Raw genomic sequence first — 21,415 nt, forward strand, 5'->3', positions numbered from 1 at the left:
CGAAGGCAGATAATTCTGCTACATCTCCAAGTCAGGAATGACTGAATGATCATATCACATCTGAGGCAGACACACAGTATAATTACCCATGCTCAGCAAAGAATGACTGGGGGCGGGGGGGGCGGTTCCCATCTGCGCAGTTAAATCACGCAGAGATGAAATAGGCAATTGTGATGCTTAAAAGCCTGGAAGTGCTGTACAAATAATTGAAGGACTGTTAAAGGTTAATCCTTCACAGACTCAGAGAGCTTTGAGTGACAGGCTACTCCAAGGAATCTGATTGGGAAGCATGAGCTGGAAAGAGGAGGGTTTTTTTCAAGCCCTAGCTGGGAGGATTCCAGTGTGAAGACAGCTGGGATCCAGAGTCCTGGCTGAAAGCAGTTTTAATACTAGCAGGAGAACTGGGGAAAGCTGGAGAGGATATTTCGGAAGTAGGTGCAGTCTCCCAATTGGGCCAAAGAAAAGGGATAGATAGATCTTCTAAGGAGAGGAGATTTTCCCTACCCAGTCCAACAGGGAGGTAGCTCTGGAGAGTGATCCCTGGTTGGGTGTGGTTGGAAACTGCCTTTGGAAACCTTCAGATTCAGTTATAACTGAAGGAAAGAGAAGAGGATTGCATACTAAAAACTGGGTACCAACATTCCTAACTCCAAAAAAGAAAGAGAATACTAAAAGAAAGTAAAACAGATCTTGTGATAGAAGATAATTTTCCCTAATATATTTTTCTTTCCACATTTTTTTCCAACAACCATCAGTTATTTGGGGAAGGCTTTCTTGATTCTGCATAGAGAACATCTTAATACACTTAATGCAATATGCTCACATTCTCCATCTCAAAACTGAGCAAGAAATGAAGAGTTGTGCCATGTTTGCAGTAATTCTGCCATGCTATCTGCCTGGGCCACCAAATTCTTCCCTCTGCCCTCTCTGGAAATGAACTTGCATCCCTAGGATGGCAAATCCAAGCTTCAGTGCCTACAATGTAAGTCTGCCCCCCCCCCTGACATGGGGTCCAATAACTCCCTTTTCTCCCCTCTGTACTGCTGCCTGCCTTCTGAGCATGCCAAACACCTGCCCTCACCTGTTCTGTAATTTATAAAACTCTTTCTCTTGTCTGCCTGATATTTGGCAGAAAGTGTCCTTTGACTGAGAGGTATAATTCTGGAACATTTCATCAAAATTGTGTAGAAAGCAAATATGAAATGTTACACCTAGAAATTTGATTTACCCATAAGAAAGACCCGGAGCCTTTGGCAGAGGGGCTTTCCCGAGAGAGAGAGATACAGTTTCTGAAAATATTATCCATATTTAATGGAAAACAAGTAAGTTACAGCTGAAGATGCATTTCCCATTGAAACCAATGAAAAAGGAAAAGAAATTCGTGCAAAAATTAATGAATGAAAAAGACTGAAATTTTGGAGACCCTACCTCTATGTGCCTGAGCACTTTCAGTCAACAGAAAACTTTGATTATTTAATTAATACACAATTTTTGAAATCGTTTATGTGAATGAAAGGGAAGTAGATACACACACGCTATATGAGTTGTATATGTATCATACAACTATATCAGGGACTGTTCACACAGGGTCATTCCAGGCAAGTTTTTCCCTCAGCAATATTCTGTATCAGACTTATATAAGCATTGTAGCTCTAAATATTTTGCAAAGTTCACACAGTTAGGCTTATGTTACCTTTAGAAAGATGGTCTGGCTCTTTCCACAATACTTTCCAGATGCTGCGGAACTTGTAGTGGAATATAAAACCTGGTGAGCAGGAATGCGTGCATAAGCGAGTCTTTTCTCTCCCCGGATCATCCAAATGATCACGTCAGGCATGCTGTTTTGTGGCTTTTGTTATCCATCAGGAAGAAAAATGAAAACAGGCTTTTATTTTGCAAAATAATTATATTTCCTACCAATGTCTGATATTACTAAAGACAAAAAATGCCACATAAAAATTGCCTTGAAGGATTTATTCTATCACATTATGCAAGAACAGCATAACCCCTCTCTCCTTCCACACACAGAGGACTGAAAAAGCCCTGCATCTCTCCTGGTGCCCAAACTGTGGGATTTTTCACAGCTCTGCCACTGAATGTACATTTATCAGGGAGTCATATAACCTATCCTGGCTCCCTGTTAGAAATACATAGAGGAACAGGATGTATATTTTAATATATATGTTTGAAAAATGCCTGACTGCTACATTTACAGGATCTGTCACCTGCAGCTAAGAGACATGAACTACCTCAGGGACTGTTAGGTGACAGGGTGGGGGGAGTGAAGGAACAAAAGTACCTGAGGGCTAAAGCACTAGTGACTATAGGGTAAGGATGCAGATAGTAGAGGATGGGAAGGGAAGACAAGGCCCCAGAGGCAGATGAGATCGGCTCAGTGGTGATTTCTCCCCCCCACCGAATTTTGGATCAGTTGCTATTATAGCCTAACATAGGAAGAAAAAGGAAGAAAATGTACACAGAGGGTCAACCAGAGAAGACGTAATGGACTATTGGTGGGAAGAAGCGTGAGAGGTTAGGAGAGCTTAATGTGTTCCATCTTTCAGAGAGTGAGAGCGAGAGAGAGTCAAATTTACCCCAAGAAATGGATAAAAATGGATTAAAAGTTTATTTATAATCTCCTATTATATACTCCTTAACTTTAATAAGGTTAATTTTCTTGTATTCTTCCATGCCCCTTTATAATTCTATGTTAATTGCAGTGTATAACATGACAATGTTGTGGTCTTTTTAACTCAAAGGGAAACTGAAATTGACATGTGAGAATGAAACTGACAAAATTATATTTTGTTAATTTTCTTCTGTTTTCTTCCTGGCATCTTTGCTGTTGTTCAGTTCCTGAACAGTGTGACGTAACTATTGAATGAAGCACAATTTTTTGTCTCTGGAGCTGGTATCCTATTCAATTAATTCCCCAAAGCATTATATTTCTGTGACTTGCTTTAGCATCTATTTGACCTCCACACCATATCAGTAAAAAGTACTTTATTCTATCCAGGATTAAATAGTTTGAAAATACAATGCTCCAAGACTATTAAATATTTTACAACCGGGGGGGGGATTCCCCCTTCTCACCCCTCCCTGTTCCTTCCCACAGTGGTGATGTGCTGGTCTGCAGCAACTCACAGCCATGGCAGCTGGGCCAGGGAGAGGCAAGGCAAGGTATATTCCTTGCCCCCAGGAGCTACTCAGCTGGTGGCTGGGATAGACCTGCTCCTCCAGTGGCAGGGCACCACTTCTGACCTGGCCTTTGTAATTCCAGCTGGGTCATGTGGACCATCCTGCTGCTGCAAAGTTTCTGTGAGGCTGCCCAGTCATCCTGTGTTCTTGCATGCACAGAGTTGTTTGGGGGGGATTTAACACCCCCCAGTATATTGGGGGGGTGAGATTTTTCTGCAACCCAAGGGGGGTGCCCCAAGGTTGCAGAATCATCTCTTTTGTTCCCAAGTACCCTTGATGGGCAAGTTTAAGTATCTGCATGTTGGGGCACTTGGGAATGAGATACATGATAGAAAGATAAGTAGATAAAACAAACCTCTTCACTTAATTGTATCAGCCTATCCAACCAATCTTCAATCTCTGTCAGGGTGGCCTTCACATCTGTCGCTTCGTTCCTCAGCCTTGCTGCTGCCTCCTGGATTTGCCTAAATGATTTGAGCCGCAGTTTTCGGATCTGGGTGTCAAGGATGGTAATATTCTGCTTGCCTTCAGGAGGAAGTTCCTTACTGAAAGAAACAACAAATAGAATTCTTAGTAGTATTTATTCAGAAATTGTATATGCCTCCTCTTCAGATGTAACATAAGGTCAAAATAATACAATAAAATCATAAAAGCAACCACCATAAAATTACCCATATTAAAATAAGCCATAAATACAGTACTGAGCATCCTATAAAGATATCCATAAAAGCTGCCCTCAACTGTGTGTCCACATTGCAAGATCCCTGCTTGTCCAGTACTTGTACCGTATTTATTCTGTCCTGGACAATTAAATTTTGGGAGAAATTTAAGATCTGCTTTCTCTTCCCTTTCTTTTCTATTCTTGTTCCTAAATATCTCTTAAATTTCACATGATTTATTTATCGATTGCATTCTTATTCTGCCATTCCTCCAGGATGGCACAAGGGCTTTTCTTTAGGACTTTGTTTCTAAAATATGCATATTTCAAAAGAGAAAGGCAAAGGAACCATAAAAGAAATGCAGGGCTGGAGGGGAAACACTGGTATTCATGAACTTAGGAGTAGAGATGGGCACGAACAGCAATACGAACAAAAAAAAGCCACGAACAGCCCAATCTGCTGTTTACGAAGAAGCTGTTTGTGAGGCCCCATTCTAAACGAACAGGTGGTCATTGCAAGCCTCATTCATTGCTGTTCGTTGCTGTTCGTCAAGCCAGACAGTCTGGCACCTCCAACCAATTCCCTTGGCAACTTAGGCAGGGATTGTCTGAACTCTGTCTGAACTCCTGCCATTGCCCTGGAAACCTCAATCTAAGCCCAATTTAGCTTGATAGGCAGGTCTTCCTTTCAAGTGTGGAGCTCCAAATTTGTTACAACAAGGGAGCAAAGAACAGGGGGAAGGGGAGCTCCCAGCTCTGACTTTGCATACAGTGGAGAGACAGTAGCTGTTGGCATTTTGATAGAGATAGTTCACTGGAGCTTGAATTTTCTTTGAGGGTGGTGGGATAAGAATCTACCCCTTCTAGTTCCAGGGCTGCTGCCAGGCTCTGGGCCAAGCTATTATTTATTATTGGTATCTTTCCTGCTGCCTGCTCAGGTAAAGTTTCCGCGAGTGGTGCGGTAGGGATCTACCCCTTCAAGTTCCAGGGCTGCTGCCAGGCTCTGGGGCCAAGTTATTATTTATTATTGGTAACTTTCCTTGTGCCTGCTCAGGTCAGGTTTCTGGGAGTGGTGCAGTAGAGATCTTGACTTGGATGATGGCTGGAGGAGAGCCTGCTGGCCCCCACGAACAGCCAACCACGAATATGTTCGTGAACAGGGCCATGTTTGTGGTTGTTCGTGGTTTTTTTCTGTTCATGCCCATCACTACTTAGGAGAGGGCACTAGAACAGCAGAAATGAATTTCTGAGCCATCCCAGAAACTAAAGGTAATGGATAATCTACCTTAAGTCCTCCATAAGTTCATCAATTAACTTCAGCCATATCTTAGCCAAATGGTCTTCTGACATCTTTGCTTGTATTCCTGATCTTAAGGCTGCTATGTTTATTTGCTGCAGTTTCAAAGAAATGGACAAGTCCATAAGTGTTAGCCATTGGTCTTCATTTTTTCACAATTTGATTTTTCTCAACAACATATTAGTTACATCCCAACATTAAACCCAGACTTCTTGGTGGCAATGAAGTAAATCAAGCACTAATAGATGGACTCTGTGGAAATGCACATGAATTGTGTTATTTTCAACACTTCTAAAAATATATACATCCTCAGAATGGTCTTAAATAGCATGGAAATGTTGTTTGGAGTCCTTATAAGACAAGACCTATTTTTGCTTATTGTAACAACTTACTAGTCTAACTTCACACCATCCCTTTAAGTAATTTTGATTTCATTCCTGTATCTGTAATGACAGGTTAACTATTGTTTAAAAAAAACTAGAACAAGCCAAAGCAGAAGGATAAATCAATAATTTGTAATTCATTCTGTTATATAATAATAAGGTCAGTTTATAGATTGCATGAAAAAGTCATAAATGACTTACCAGTTTTTCCACTATCGCAAGAATAATATTTAAAGGGTCCAGTCTATGACTTACATCTTCCCAAAATGAAGTTAGTGTCACTACTGGCTTTGTGTTTGCCCATGGCAGATAGTAATAGTAGTTTCCTAAGGTGAAACATTCATGTGTGAAGAATTATTTTTACAGAATGTCCTCTTACTAAAGGATATATACAATCATAATACTTTAGTATGGGGTGGATAAGATATTTTATTGAATGAGGTATGAAATCCAAACAAATTAAGCTGTTCTTGTCAGTTTTACATTAATAATACTCACCATCAAAAACAGCACGACTGTACTGAGTTGTTGAGGCCAACGGTTTACAGGTGGTATCAAATTTATTGCCATAATTCCCAATGCTAACTTCAAACTGGATAGCCTCGCCAATGTCTTGCAACATAGTAGCAGAATGGAACACAGCACTGAGACTGTACTTTCTTCTGCGCTGATATTTCTGTAGGTTCAAACAGGAACGGTGATTTAATTAACAACGCAATTTATAACAACAACAACATTTGATTTATATACCGCCCTTCAGGTCAACTTAATGCCACACTCAAGAGCGGTTTACAAAGCGTGTTGTTATTATCCTCAGGACAATCACCCTGTGCGGTGGGTGGGGCTGAGAGACCTCTGAGTGAGCTGGGACTGACCCAAGGTCACCCAGCTGGCTTCAAGCGGAGGACTAGGGTATCAAACCCAGTTCTCCAGATTTGTGTTGTGCCTTCTTAACCACTACACCAAACTGGTTTTCAGACAAACTCACCTGAAAACACATAATGGCATGTTTAATTTTAAGGAGGCGGGGTCATGATGATTCAGTGGTTAAGAATCTGCTTTGCTTAAAGAAGATCCCAGATTCAGTCCCTAGCATCTAAACATGATGAAGTCATAAGTAATGTGAAAGTCTCCTTCCTGCAGAGCTGCTGCCAATTAGAGTAGACAATACTGGCCTTGATAAACCAATGGCATGGCTCAGCATAAAGTAGCTTTGTGCATTAAAAAAAAAAGTCCAATGAAATTAATTTAGAATGGTTTTTCTAGTTACCAGATGTTTTAAAAATAAATGCAAAACTAATGGTTAAAGCTTATTTTTTATAATGGGCAAAGTCACACATGCTCCCCTGCAGGAACACATGTGGGCTTTTTCGCTACAGGACCAACTCAGCTCACTTCAAATTTCATTCTTCTAATGAGACATGTACTTTGTTCTGACTGCCTCTCCTTCTATATGCCAGACAGGGTTTTGGCTTTCTAAAAGCCATCCCTCCACTTATTTAAAAATTTATTAACATTTTTCAAAGCACCGTTCCATTTTGTTAAAAACTTGAAGCATTATTATGGCTTTGTTGACATGGGGTGTGGGGCAGATTCATGGTAGTCTCAAGGACCAGTGAATCTGCACTCTGTACTGCTGGCTTCTCCTGGAACCAGGAAGAACCGACTGCTCTTTGGCTAGGTTCAGTTTGCAAGTCTGTCCACTTGTCTAAAAAAAGTAAGTGCAGATACATAACAGCCTCAACATTCAAATGATATATGTTCTCCTTCATGTCATCTCCATCTCACCCCCATCATTAAGTGAATACAATTTCACTTTCCAAACAGTCCCTTAAGATTTATTCTAAAGTATCCGATTAACGCACATTGCAAGGGAATGATGTAGTCACCACAACACTGGCTTCTACAGAAATCAAAAATTGAATGGATCTGTGTTCTAATTGTAACCAGGTAGAGTGATGACAGCTATAAATTTCTAGAGTCAGAAGAGTTCCCAACAGCTCAAATCTAATCCTGACTTCAACAGGATTTCTTCCAAAGGTATTAGCTCAGGACTGCAGTCTACAGTGCAATAATACAAGTCCCTCTCAAAGATACCTGCTAGGATAGAACCCCAAGATTCCGCAGGGCTCAGGAGTGCCACCTACAGCATCTGGGCTCTTGGCCCCCTGGGGCTTACACGAGAATAATGCTTTATCCTTCATTCTGCATTGGGGCTACGTGGCCAACTTAATCCTTTTTTGACAAGGGACAAACAGTTTGGGTCAGATTCCCTTTTTGTCAGGGAAGTGCAGAGCCATTAAAATGGCAGGCCTATCTATAAATAATCCTCTGATCAGCAGCAATACTCTCTAACATCAGAGATGGAGCTTTGCTGGGGATTGGATAGATCTCCTAATCAATCTCACAAAGGAGGCTGCTTTACGTCAGACCCCATTGGGAGCTCTGCACTTTCCTTTGTTCCCATTTTGGAACATCTGGAGACTCTAAGACCAATGGGCCAGGGGTTGATGCCTCCACTATCTTGGTACTGCAAGAAACTCTGTACGTGCTCTGAGAAATCTGCTGCAACCTCTGTAAAGTGTACTTAGCTGAGTTAACATTACTTAACATTATTGCTTTTATTTGAGATACTATGTGCTGTGTGATAGTGTGCTCTTTGCTGTGTTTTGTATTTTGTCTAATTTCCTACCCCTTTTGAACCTAGCCACCATTCCCCCCTTTTTTCTATAATGAACTGTCCTTTTTATACAAACTTTTTTACTTCTTAGTATAATTCTCTGGGATATTTCTCTGAATGTGTTCCCTATGGGCCAGATCGCCTGGGTGCTACCTAGTTTGCCACAATATATTCACCAGGGTTTCCACCCTGTTACTCTGTTATTTTGCTAGGGCTGAGCTGGAAGGGCATCTTCTCAGGGGGTCAGTCTAAATGTTCTCAGGAGGTACCTGAGTGGTGGCAGCCAATTTCCAGGGTGCTTTACAGGGAAACCTTGGTCTGAGGAAGTTCACAGCAAGAAAAGTCACCTCCCCCACAACTGTAACAACTTCTTAGCATTTCATTCAAAATTTCCATTACTGCAAGACCACTACAACACACATGGAACAAACATTCACCTCTTAGAAATGAAAGCATTATTTACACTTAATAGTTTTAGAATGGAGATAAGTTAGGATGTGCAGTGAATCATCTAAGACACCCCCCCAAAAAAACCCCATCTAATTTTCAGTGTAAGCAAGCCTTGAATATTTCATATCTGTATATTGCAAGTATGGAATAGCAAAACAGAACTTACCTCAACAACCAATATGTCATCACTGGGTATTGTTTCAATCTTCTTACTAAGGGCTTTACTATCAAGCTGTGTACATAGTTCAACTAAGATTCTGCCTCTATAGGCTACACCTTCTCCCTGTAACACAATCAGGATACCTCAGTCTATGTATCTAATTTAAGTTCACATATTCTTTTATATTGTGCACATCATCTGCATTCTTGCATTGCATAACTGATCATGTCTGCAAAATTAGAAATATGCTTCCTTCTAATAACATTATAAATGAAAAAAATATGTAAGGCAGAAATCCCAGGCTTGGATTTTTTGAGAATTTCTGCAGGTATAAGGACAGTGGTGATTTTACTGATTTGCTCTTCCTAGGGCAGCCCAAAATGCCCCTCTGCAAATACTGCTTTTGGAGTATGGGGGACACCCAGGGATACTTTAGGGGAGAAATTAGAGGTTTTCCATGGGAGGGTGAATTGGCGAAAATCCCCTTTCTCCTGGCACCTGCAGAAATTCTGTATATTTATTTAAAATATGTTTATGCCACCTTTCCATCAAACAGGGTCTCCAAGATAGTGAACATCTGAACATTGTATTCTAGGCAGGATCCATGCCCCCATTTTGGTTACTGATATCAATGAAGCATACCAGGATTCACATCAATCTGGATTCACATCAATCAACTTTTTTGGCAGGCAGGCAGGAGCAAGACAACTGAATCCAGTTCTTTCCTTTTCTAAACAGTTGGCCGATGCAATTCCAGCTTCTTTCACAGAGCCAAGCATGAGCAGTTGGGGAATCATGTTCACACCACCAATTTGTGTGCCTGTTTTCCTAACTGAGAGCCAAACTAGAGAGAAGTGCGCTGGCAGCAGTGAGGGGAAGCGTTCTCCCCTTGCCCCCCTAAATGCACTTGGGAGCAAAGCGCACTGGCGGCGGTGAGAGGGACAGGGAGATGATCTTGCCGGCAGCTCCCTCTCACCATTGCCAGTGCACTTAGCTCCCAAGTGCATTTAGGGGAGCAAGGGGAGCGTACTTCCTCTTGCTGCATGCTCTGTGACTTATTAATCTGCACTCACTAAATGTAAATGAAAGAGTCATTATGGCTGCAATTCTAATTATAATTTAATGGGGCTGGTTCGTGAACAGTTGCTAATGTTGATTGACCCACAAACCAATGACACACAGATATTTTCCCAAACATGTTCCAGTATTAAATAACTGTAGTACTTAATAAGCACCAGGGCTTTTTTCTGGGAAAAGAGGTGGTGGAACTCAGTAGGTTGCCCTCGGAGAAAATGGTCAGCAGCACGGAGGGCAATCTAAACTCCCCTCTGTCTGGAGATCAGGGGGTGGGGCCACCAGCCATGTGACCATTTTCAAGCAGTTCCGGAACTCAGTTCCACCATGTTCCAGCTGAAAAAAAGCCCTGATAAGCACACTTGCATCTCAGACTCTTGACTGCCAGCTGTGCCCCCCACAACCCCCTTTCTGCACAGGTGGCACATCTGTAATAGCCTTCTGCAGACCAAAAGAAACTGGCTATGTCATAAAATTGCTGCTTCTCTTAGCCAATGAAATTAAAGGGAGAAAACCTAAGTATTGAACTTACATGCTTGTATACACAAAATAATATTTAGAACTACTTTTTCTACCTAAGAATCAAATGTTTCAGAAAACAAAACCACTTACTCTTTTCTGAATATTAATGATAAATATAAAGCTAAAATTGCAGCTTAAGTTTAAGAAACATAGATAGATATAAACTGACCTTTCCAGAATTTAGCTCATCATATGGGTCTGGGAATCCAGTATATTCTCTTGGACTTCCGTAAAGGTTCAGGTAACAAGGCCCAAATGTGGGTAAGAATCCCACTTCTGTTTCCCCGGTGTTTACTGATAAGCAAATATTATTAGAACAAATTGTAGCTACTGAGGATATAAGGGTGTGAACATTAAAACCATTTGTAGTAAAATGAAATATTAATTGTTAGTTGTTAGTTTAAAAAGAGAACATTTTATTCTATGGGTGCAAAGTAATTTAAAAAATGCTATGCCAATGACTGCATCCATTCATGTTGATCCATTTACTCCTTGTGTATATGTGGTCTCCAATGTGCACAGTGTGATCAGCCACATGAAGTGTTGATTTCAGCTTAGGCAATACTTCATGGAAACAGAGAAGCCCACAGAATAAAGTGACTTTCCACGACATTCCAGGCAACCACATTTAATGTGAAAGAGCAACAGAATTTAAAAAACCATATGCCCAACATTGATGTCTCGGTCTATGAGGCATGAAAGTGCAACTGGAGTTCCATTCAGCAGATAAGTATAGCACTTCCCAATACTGAATAAGTACTCCCATTATTTTAAAGCACATTGTCTTTGGGAACTCTTGGGACTAACTGCAATCCTATGCAGAGGATTGTCAGTTGTCCATTGAAGTCAATGGGTTTCTACTGGAATAACCCTGTATAGGATTGCACTGGAAAACCAGCCAGTAAAACTCACTACAATTACATGCAGTTCTATTCTTTGGACATGCACAATAATGCAAGGTTCGTTTTAATAAACGACACAGAAATTGAAATTGCTAACATTCAGACATGTATGTGAAAATTAATCTAAACCAATATTGTCATCTAAACTAGCACCAAAGACGCCACACAGAAAAGGTTAGTGGCCAGCAGCACACAGTTGTGTCATGCAAAGCTTTTTACTATGTCAGCCAGTACCATCAGTTGCTATAAAATTCTGGAAACAAACTTGTGTCCTCCTATAATTACCATGTCACAACACTGGCCCATGTTGCCCAAACTGCTGGGTGCACTTTATTGATAAGAGAGATTTGCAAGCCATTTTGCATATTTCAAGAAAAGCATGGGGTCAGAAGTGAGAGTCACTCACAAGTCTGTAACCTCAACTTCTTTGCAAAAAACCCAGCCCTTTTGCTTAAGAAAATATGCTGAGGATTATACAAATAGAAAGGTGTTCAGAAAAATAGAATTTCCACAAAAAAGTTAGTAATTTCTCTTGCATGCAACAGGATTAAATTTAAACAGAACAATTTCACGAAATGTTAATTACAGCTGCACAGTGAAAATAAAATAAAAATGAACACAGCAGTTTGAAAGTATTTTGGCTAAGCCATTCTTGCTTTCTCTATTAAACCATGTTTGTTTCTAAATTCTTAATGAGAAACCAAGGACAAACTGGGTATTTTTTCTTAGGCAGTTATTCCACATTGCTTTCTTTGCTAACTTTAATGTATTGATTTGAAAAAACAGATACAGAACTTAATGCAAAGTCCAACCTATCCAAATGTATACTGTGCCAGGTTTTGGGAACAAGACCTATTTATATGCTCTCATTAAAGAGGCTCAAGCCGCTAACCACTGTTCCCCTGTATCTGCCATTTACTTAACTGATGCAATTTCCCCTCCAGTATACAGCCAGTTATATATTTACAGACAACAACTGCAGCAGCATACACCGAACTGGCTTGCATTTCCAGATAAAGTATTGCAGATCAGGATATATAGTAATTTAAATAAGTACATGCAGTGCACTGAAATAAAGCCAGGCAAAAGACAAAGACAAAAAAAATGTCCCAGTGCCCAAGCTGTTGAAAAGTGTTATTATAAACTTTCAAATGCCATTGTAGCAATTTACCATAAATTTGTAGTGTGTGTTTTACATTGGGATTTAAAGGAAACACTAGTTTGGGCAAAGGGAAGAGAATCATATTATAGACCAAGATATGATTATAAACCTTCATATGATGAAGACCCAGCTCCCGAAGAGGAAAGCTCTACATCATAAAAAAAAACACAACAGGTTACTTGATAAGATACAGAGTATGAAGACCGAACATATAAAAACATTTGGCTGCAAAACCAAACCAAAGCTTTAGTGAATCTTGAAGAGGTGTGGAATTTCATTCTGAAAATAAGATCCTATGACTTGCTCCAAAAGCACATAAATGCTTACAGCAGGCTTGGCCAACAGTTTTGTAAGTGTACTATCACAAAACATGAAAGTTATACCAGCGGCAAAGGATATTTAAGAACACAACACTGTATAATTAACAAATGTAAACATTTCAACTTCAAGGGTGCGTGTTTCATACAGGCTTCAAAGATGATAATCCCTTAGGTGAAAGATGAGTTAAAAACACACTGTAGCACTCTGCTGGAGTAACTCTGCACAGGATTGAACTGTCGGGCTGCATCCATAGAACAGTAAAGCATAACTAGAAGGGTAAGAGGCCTCCTGAGAATAGGCCACCACATTTCCACAGGACACCCACCACACCCAAAATGGGAACCTGGTCATCCAGACTAGAGATGAGCACGAACCGGGAAAAAATTGAACCATATGGTTCGTGGTTCATCAAATTTCACAAACCATGAACCACGAACTTTCACGAACCTGCCCCTGGTTCGCGAGCCAGTTCATTTGGTTAGTGAAAACGTCACATCAAGGTAAGAAAACCGCCACTTCCGGGCCAGCAGAAGGTCACTTCCAGGTCAGCAGAAGGTCTGCAGGAAGTCCATCCCCTGTTGCTTAGGAAACTGATTGATTGGCACCAGGCTGTCTGCAGTCACGAACCAAAAAACGAACCAAATGAACCAGCCTAAAGATCGTGGCGGTTCGTCAGAAATGGGATCTGATGAACCATGGTTCATGAACCATGAACCGGCCTGGTTCGTGCTTAATTTTGGTTTGTATTTCAGTTCGTGCCCATCTCTAATCCAGACTACAACCCATAATAGTCCTTATTGAAACACTGGCATATGCAGACTCTGGAAATCATATGGTATTTAGAAGAATCCTAATTGATTTATCCAGTGGCAGAAGAAATGGAGGCTTCACATAACACAGCAATAAACCAGATTCCAACCAGGTTCCAGATACCAATAAAAGAAATAAAGAAAGAAGTGTTTCCTTTACTGTTCCAAAGCAACACATTCATCCCTAAACTACAAGGCTGTATTGAGATGAGGATCCTCTCTAATAATCCGTCTCTAACAGGTAATCATCATTCCTCTGACTGAAGAGAGGACAGAAGTTTATTTATTCCATATGTCAAATGAAAACATATCCCAGGCAAAGATCATTTAATGTTATCTTTTAAGATTTTATTTAAAAGCAGTCTAATTACTCTCAAAATGATTAAATAATCACAATACAAAAATACTAGCATATATCAATGAAATTGGAAATAAGAAAAGATATATGTCGTCCTACCTATGCAAAATTTAAAAGATACAATTTCTAAGATTCTCAACTAAGTGTTTTCAAAAAAGATAAGAACCCAAATCCAACCCACTGGAACCCAAATCTGAGAGGTTCAGTGGTTTTAGGACTACCTTATACAGACCCACTTATTTGGACCTCACATGGCTGTATTAAGCCATCTAATTCATTTCCTCAGAAGGCATGATGTAAGACACTTCTGAGTACTGAATGACACTTTCATACGAAAAACTTGTTTCAAACTTCATTTGGCTTGTTCTTGGATTTATTCTGGGCCTGAAGCCACTATTAATTCTCAAAGACAGGACAGTACGAACACTGCTGAACCAGTAAGAAACATGTACATGTTTGCAGATCTGAAAACTAAAAATAAATTCTCAGGCCTACTTTGTTCAAGAATCTATACCAATAAGGTCAGAGTCTGTGACAATGGTATGTCTTGGTTCTCAGTGCCATGGGACTGGTGCAGCTACTGAAAGTCCAAAATTACAAAGAGAGAGAGGCCATACCAACTTTCAAATTCACTCAGGGGAAACCCACAACAGAGGCAAAAGATTCATTAAACTGTCACAATCTTCTTCAAGCACGGAAAGCTCTTCATTGGGCAGTGGATTTTTTATACCTTCCAGTGCCAAAGTTCTTCCTGGCAGTTTACTTGGTTCCTTGGAATAAAGACTTTTGCACCTTTTCTGGGGCTCCCCTGCACTATTTGGTGCCTGGAATGTATTGAGTTAGCCTGTGCCAGCTCTCTGCACCAGAATCAGCTGCTACTCCTGCCACTGCCATGGTGGCATGGCACCATCAGAGGATCTAATCACATACTGACAGGATCAAAGGGTTAGGCTGGGACTCTAAGCAAGCACGCTTAGAAACAGGCAAAGAGACAAAACCAAGCCTGGGGTTAGCCCAAGAACTTGTTCAGAAAGGTTTTTCTTCTGTGCACAGTGCTGCTGAACCCAACCCTAAAATCTCTCTGTTGCCTCAAATCTGTACTGAGACCCTAAGCAGGAAAAAAATTAGATTCAATTCCATTTCAAAGCAACCAATGACATTAGGTTCAGGCTTAGATCCATGGGGAGTTGGGGGGGGGGCTGTGAACTCCAGGTTCAGCTTGATGTCTGGAAACTTGTTCAGTTTCAATCCTTGGGATCAGAAATAATGCAATTCAATATTCTATCACTCTCTCAAAATGGTCTTAAGTTAACAAGCCCAAGAACTGCAGCTTAACAGAGTCTTCCCAACAAATATGAAAATTACAGAAATGAAACCTCCACTACAGAGATGATCTGTAGTGAACCTTCAGCTAAGGCTTGCTCCCATTGGGTGCTGGAGGTGTCAATATGCTACTGACAAGCAGATGCATGCTAATACAGAAGCTCCCTTAGTTTACCTGCCATAGAAAATTATCACTGGGATTAAATTCAGCATAAATAGATCTGAGTTTCAGACCACAAGGGAAGTACTTCCGTGCAGCAAACTGCAGCATGTCACTACCATGTTAGACACATAATATTTAGATTCCTTGCATGATAGATCTATAACATTAGCACTGCAGATGAATGCAATCTCAGATGCAATTTCAACAGCAGCATCTATACTATGTCAGGGCACTGTTAACATGGTGTTACCTTTCACGGCACTGCTTCTGACTAAAGGAAGGCAATTGTTCCTTTCACCCTTCTGCCCTGCTGAACTTGTAGAAGATCCTTTGCAGAAACACTGCCTATAGAGACCAGCTTACCTTCAACTTCTCCACCAGAAGCAGCAATTCTGGAGAGGCTTAAGTATGTTGTGCCCACTGTGTCATTTTTTGTAAGACGGTCCCTGTATGAAAAGGAATTCAATGCAACAGTACTAATTTTAGATATACTCAAGTTACACTTACACATAATTTCAGGTAGGTTGCAGTGTTGGTCCACAGTAGAAGAGCAAGATTTGGGTCCAACAGCAGCTTAAAGATTAAAAAAGGTATGAGTATTTGAGAGTCAAAGCTCTCTTCATCAGATACAGCGAGTGGAAAAAGGTAGGAATCTATATAATCTAGGCAGAGTGGGAGGGGTACTATAAATTAAATTATCAGGAAGCTAGCTATAATGCGTGTTATAATTAGCTAAACCCAGGGCTTTTTTTCAGCTGGAACGCGGTGGAACGGAGTTCCGGAACCTCTTGAAAATGGTCACATGGCTGGTGGCCCCGTCCCCCGATCTCCAGACAGAGGGCAGTTTAGATTGCAGATCTAAACTCCCCTCTGTCTGGAGATCAGGGGGCAGGGCCACCAGCCATGTGACCATGTTCTCCTAGGGCGATTTAAACTTTAAAAAACTCCCCCCCTTGTTCCAGCTGACCCAAAGTGATGTCATTGTGCAGTCCTGGGAGCGAACGTGCACTTTGCACACACGCATGTGGTACCGGGGCACCACCTCCTGCCAAGAGTTGCTCCCTCTGCTGGCAACCCACTGCATTCCACCACCTCTTTTCCCAGAAAAAAGCCCTGGCTAAACCTAATATAAAAAAACATTCAAAAACTGGTAGGAGAACATTTTAATCTTCCAGGACATTCTACTGCTGATGTAAGAGTAGCAGTTCTCAAGCAGAGAAACTTCAAAGGAAAATTACAATGTGAAATTGCTGAAACTTAGTTTATTTGCAAATTTGAATCAATGGACACCCTCCTCCCCCCAGGCTGCTCCAAGACATAGGATTTCCCCCCTAATTTCCTGCACTTTGTACCACTGCTCTATCAAACTAATTACAACATGTATTATAACTGGCTTCCTGACACTCTAATTTTCAAAACCCATCTGACCCTATGCCTGGATTATGATGACTCCCACCTTTTCCCATCTTCGTATCTGACAAAGGGAGCTTTGACTCTCAAAAGCTCCTATATTGGAGATCTAGTTGATCTTTAAGGTGCTATTGGACCTGGATCTTGCTCACTTACACAGAAGTGTAAGTGGCTTATATCTAAATGTATGTTATTGTATCAGATAGATAGCCATGTTGGTCTGTAGTAGGGAAAGCAAGATTCAGGTCCAGCAGCACCTTAAAGACCACATAGATTTCGAGAGCCAGAGAGTATCCGACAAAGGGAGCTCTCACTCTTGAAAGCTCATACCCCGGAGATTTAGTTGGTCTTTAAGGTGCTTCTAGACCTAAATCTTGCTCTTGCACTATTGTATATATGCTATTTTTACCACAGTGCTATATTTGAACTCAGTGATACATTAGTAGCAGTAGTGTGTGTGACAGATTAGTAACAGCAGTGCAATTCTCTAGGGACCCAATATACATAGTCACAGGGCTTTTTTTCTGGAAAAAGAGGTGGTGGAACTCAGTGGGTTGCCTGCACAGGGGGCAACTCTTGGCGGGAGGTGGTGCCCCTGGTACCACATTTGCGCGCCCAAAGTGCACGCATGCTCCCAGGGCCAATGCCCTCACTTTGGGTCAGCTGGAACAAGGGAGAGTTTTTAAAAGTTTAAATCGCCCTAGGTGAAAATGGTCACATGGCTTGTGGCCCCGCTCCCTGATCTCCAGACAGAGGGGAGTTTAGATTGCTCTCTGTGCCGCTCCAGCAGCGTGGAGGGCAATCTAAACTCTCTTCTGTATGGAGATCAGTGGGCGGGGTTACCAGCCATGTGAACATTTTCGTTTCACCTCATTCCTGCTGAAAAAAAGCCCTGTATAGTCATAAATAAAGATGTTTCTCTTAAAATACTCGGGTACAGCTGCAAGCCGGATTTCCGTTTCACCAGTGGCCACCAGGTGGAGCAATGTGACTCTCTTAAAAAGATGGTAAAGGACATTAACGTCTTCTTGAAGAATTAAGCATTCCTGGTAATATTACTCCTTGCCTGAAGAAATCTGAAAGATAAATGACTAATCTGTTCTAATGATCACTCTAATGACTCAAATAGAACAGTTACACATGTGTTCTGTTACTCTGCTATGCACCCCTTCCCTTTAAGAACTCATGGAAATTTCAAATACGTAGAGAAGTCTGTCAGGCTCAGTAAAGAGGACAACGATTATGAACACCAGAGTATTAAGCATAATCTCAACATCATTCTGCAAACAGAACAAATTAATTATGTGGTTGCCTGTACCATGCAGAGAACAAATGTTGGCTCTTTATGTCAAAACACTTTTTTCATTAGCGTTATAGCTGTTACATGTGCCTGTATTCACAACAAAAAAGAACTCACCAATCGTACACTGTCAGTCTTATTTTTTCACACATGGAAGGAAACTATAAAAGAAACAAAGCTATAATTAACCATTATGTTATTGATAAAACAAAACATATTAAGTTAGTAGTTTGGGGTAAAAAAAAAACCACACAAACCTTGATCTGAAGATTAATAAGTTGATTCCATTCTGGATTGGCATTTTTTTCAATAATATTTGTGCAAACCTGAAAAAAAAAGCGCCCCAGACATTCAGTTTCATAAACTCTCTTCCTTTTTCTTTTATTCAGACAGAAGTAAGCCCGAACACAATTTACCAAATACAGTATCAGGAGCTTGTCACAGAAGTTATTACTATATCCAAAAGTATTCTTTTTAGGTCAAAGCATAATCAAGAGATGTCACCTTGAACAAGATATGAACAGCAGCACCCCTATCTGTACAGTAACTAAGAAAAAGATGTGGGGAGAACATTCCAGAACTTTCAGTACGCATCTTTTCTCAATCAGGTTAATACAATTTTACACACAAAACTGACTCTTATTGGGGCCAACAAAGGACCGTCTGTAGTCAATTTTATGATATGTACAACTGATAAACAATAACATTAAGAATTATCAGTGAATCTCACTGAATATTGCCAGTCATGTCAGTGTAAATTGAGCCAAGTCATCTTCTCATGATTATATAACCACTAATGATGCACTGGGAACTTGACTGAAAATACATTATTAAAACCTAAAAGTAATAAGGAATACATTCGTCCTTTTATAGATAAATGAATTATGTATTATCGTAACTATAAAATGACAGATTTTTGTTACCTAAATCTTTATTACGTGAATCACTGTTTTGAAAAAGAACTCTCTGAGACTTCTAATCATGATATTTAATTATAGTTTTCCCTTATTAGCACAGAATACCTTTTTCCCAGCGAAACAGACTTCCACAAATGGATCCACCAGGTTTTTCTTGTCTGCATCTGCTCCAAATATTTCCTTCACAGTTTGTGCAAAAGCATCATCCACTAAAGAGAAATCATACAGTAATTTCCCCAAATCCAAATTTTGCAGTTGCAAAGCTTGGGTATGTGACAAGCATAGAACATTGTTGCAGTTAAGTGCTGGAACTTAAAGGATACTATTATGCCAAACCTTACTCTGAAATTATTAAATAAACTTAAAAGGCATTTCAAAATGAACAATGAATTGCTTATCAGAATGGTGCAAGACTGAATATCTGAAATCAGTGAACTAGAGATCAGAAGTCAGAGACTACCAAACCAAATCTGGACCCTTCAGGACTGATGCTTAGTTTCTGATTGGCAGTCCAGAGGCAAAAGGAAATATATTGCCTGTAACATTCATGTCAGGCGGCGGAGTACTCCTCCACACAAAACATTCCTTCCACACTGACAACTAAATGTCTGGGGAAACGGTCTAGCCTTCTATCTAACACATTACCTTTCTATGCACATGCAATGTTTTTATTTGGAGGAACTTTCAGTCATGTGAATCGCCAATTGCAGTCTGAAATGGCAAATCCAGATACAAGTTCACTACCTCAGTAAGACCTAGGCCTTAAAACCATCCCCAATGACCTCTATAAAACTCTCTAAAAGCTAGCATCAGAATGCATGCAATTTATTTAAAACATGCAGTTACACACATTTCCTATTTTAGTGACATATAACTGAGAATTATTTTTAAAAATGATATACTCTGAGGAATATCTTCAGCTCTGTAGATCTTTAAAATGAAAGTGACCCATCGGAGCGCTATTCCAGCTGGCAGTAAAAGGTTACTTTCTACATCATCGTTGTCATTGTCCCGTTCTCTGTTTTCCACCTGTTGGGAGATGCATTTGTATATATTACCCCAGAGAAAAGCCATCATACAAGATTGTAAAGCAGATCAATTTCCCTGTTTGAGTTGTATGCATACATGACCCTATCCTGTCCATCCCCATTTATTCTTGCTACTTCCTTTTTAAGGAATTTTCCTATGCCCTTGTTATCAACATAAGCAAAATTATTAATTGGTGGCTTCAGGAAGAAGTTCTTTTAGTGGGAATATGGCTTTCTAAACATTAGAATTATTCAAAATGTCATACGCATTTCTGCATAATACAGTTTAATATTTTTGTAATCATTATAGAGAGATGGTTGGCTTATCCAATACAAACTTTAAAATTAGTGTCTTGCTTCATGAAATTACAGTAATGTTTATGTATAAAATACAGAAAATGCAAAAAAACTGTTTTAAAAGAAAACAAAACCCAGATTCTATAGAGGTCTTTTCAAACATCAGCCACTTTTCAGTTCCAATTGTCTCCACAATTACTTTTATTCCAACCAGAGTTCTGAATCTATGCTTCCTTCACAAACCTGGGTCTGGAAAGGTAACTGGAGAAAAAGCTACTGGGTAGAAGTGACAGGCAAAGTGAAGGGATAAAGCACTCCTCTTCTCAGTCACTATTTTACTCCTGAACTCTGCTTTCTTAAAAATTATTTGCCAGTTTGGTGTAGTGGTTAAGAGCAGCAGGACTGTACTCTGGAGAACCGGGTTTGATTCCCCACCCCTCTGCCAGCTGGGTGACCTTGGGTCACGCACAAGTTCTAGGAGCTCTCTCAGCCGCACCCACCTCACAAGGTGATTATTGTGAGGATAATAATAACATACTTTGTAAACCGCTCTGAGTGGGCATTAAGTTGTCCTGAAGGGGGTATATAAATTGAATGTTATTATTATCTGAACAACCTGCCTTTAATAGAGTCTGAACATTTGCATGACCATCTGGATAATAATTTAAATTGGAGAGGACTTCAAGACAAATGTTCTGTAACCATTATTCTTCTCAGCTATGCTAATTCCATTTCACACATGTCCAATATGAGTTCTTCTCAACACAGAAGCTACTGCAGTTGATCTGATGACATATATAAGCAGTAAGCAATACAGTGCAATCTTAAGCAGAGTTACACTCTTTTAAGCCTATTGACTCCAAGAGACTTAAAAGGGAGCAACTCTGTTTATGATTATATTGCTAAATATTGATTAGTGTTCCCTCCACCGTGGCAACTATGCCAATGTAAACAGAGGCAAGTAATCATGTGCTGGCACAGCAGCAGATAATGCCTGGACCAT

General features: G+C 40.3%; 1 protein-coding gene across 2 annotated transcripts in view; it reads right to left on the bottom strand.

Moving 5' to 3' along the window:
• MYOF (myoferlin) overlaps positions 1-21,415 on the bottom strand; it is a 128,285-nt gene that overhangs the window by 47,376 nt on the left and 59,494 nt on the right. The window contains exons 12-24 of one of the 2 annotated variants that reach the window (XM_054982374.1): positions 19,990-20,116; positions 19,193-19,296; positions 18,428-18,496; positions 18,288-18,331; positions 15,824-15,906; positions 12,596-12,634; positions 10,592-10,716; positions 8,833-8,949; positions 6,035-6,212; positions 5,738-5,862; positions 5,142-5,248; positions 3,554-3,743; positions 1,694-1,849 (exon numbers count right to left, since the gene is read on the bottom strand). In XM_054982374.1, the coding sequence (XP_054838349.1) occupies positions 1,694-1,849; positions 3,554-3,743; positions 5,142-5,248; positions 5,738-5,862; positions 6,035-6,212; positions 8,833-8,949; positions 10,592-10,716; positions 12,596-12,634; positions 15,824-15,906; positions 18,288-18,331; positions 18,428-18,496; positions 19,193-19,296; positions 19,990-20,116 (1,464 nt within the window). The remainder of the gene's footprint in view (positions 1-1,693; positions 1,850-3,553; positions 3,744-5,141; positions 5,249-5,737; positions 5,863-6,034; positions 6,213-8,832; positions 8,950-10,591; positions 10,717-12,595; positions 12,635-15,823; positions 15,907-18,287; positions 18,332-18,427; positions 18,497-19,192; positions 19,297-19,989; positions 20,117-21,415) is intronic. The other variant, XM_054982375.1, reaches the window with a different exon arrangement.

This window comes from Eublepharis macularius, chromosome 6 (genome assembly GCF_028583425.1).
Source record: "Eublepharis macularius isolate TG4126 chromosome 6, MPM_Emac_v1.0, whole genome shotgun sequence".
Lineage (NCBI taxonomy): Eukaryota > Metazoa > Chordata > Lepidosauria > Squamata > Eublepharidae > Eublepharis > Eublepharis macularius.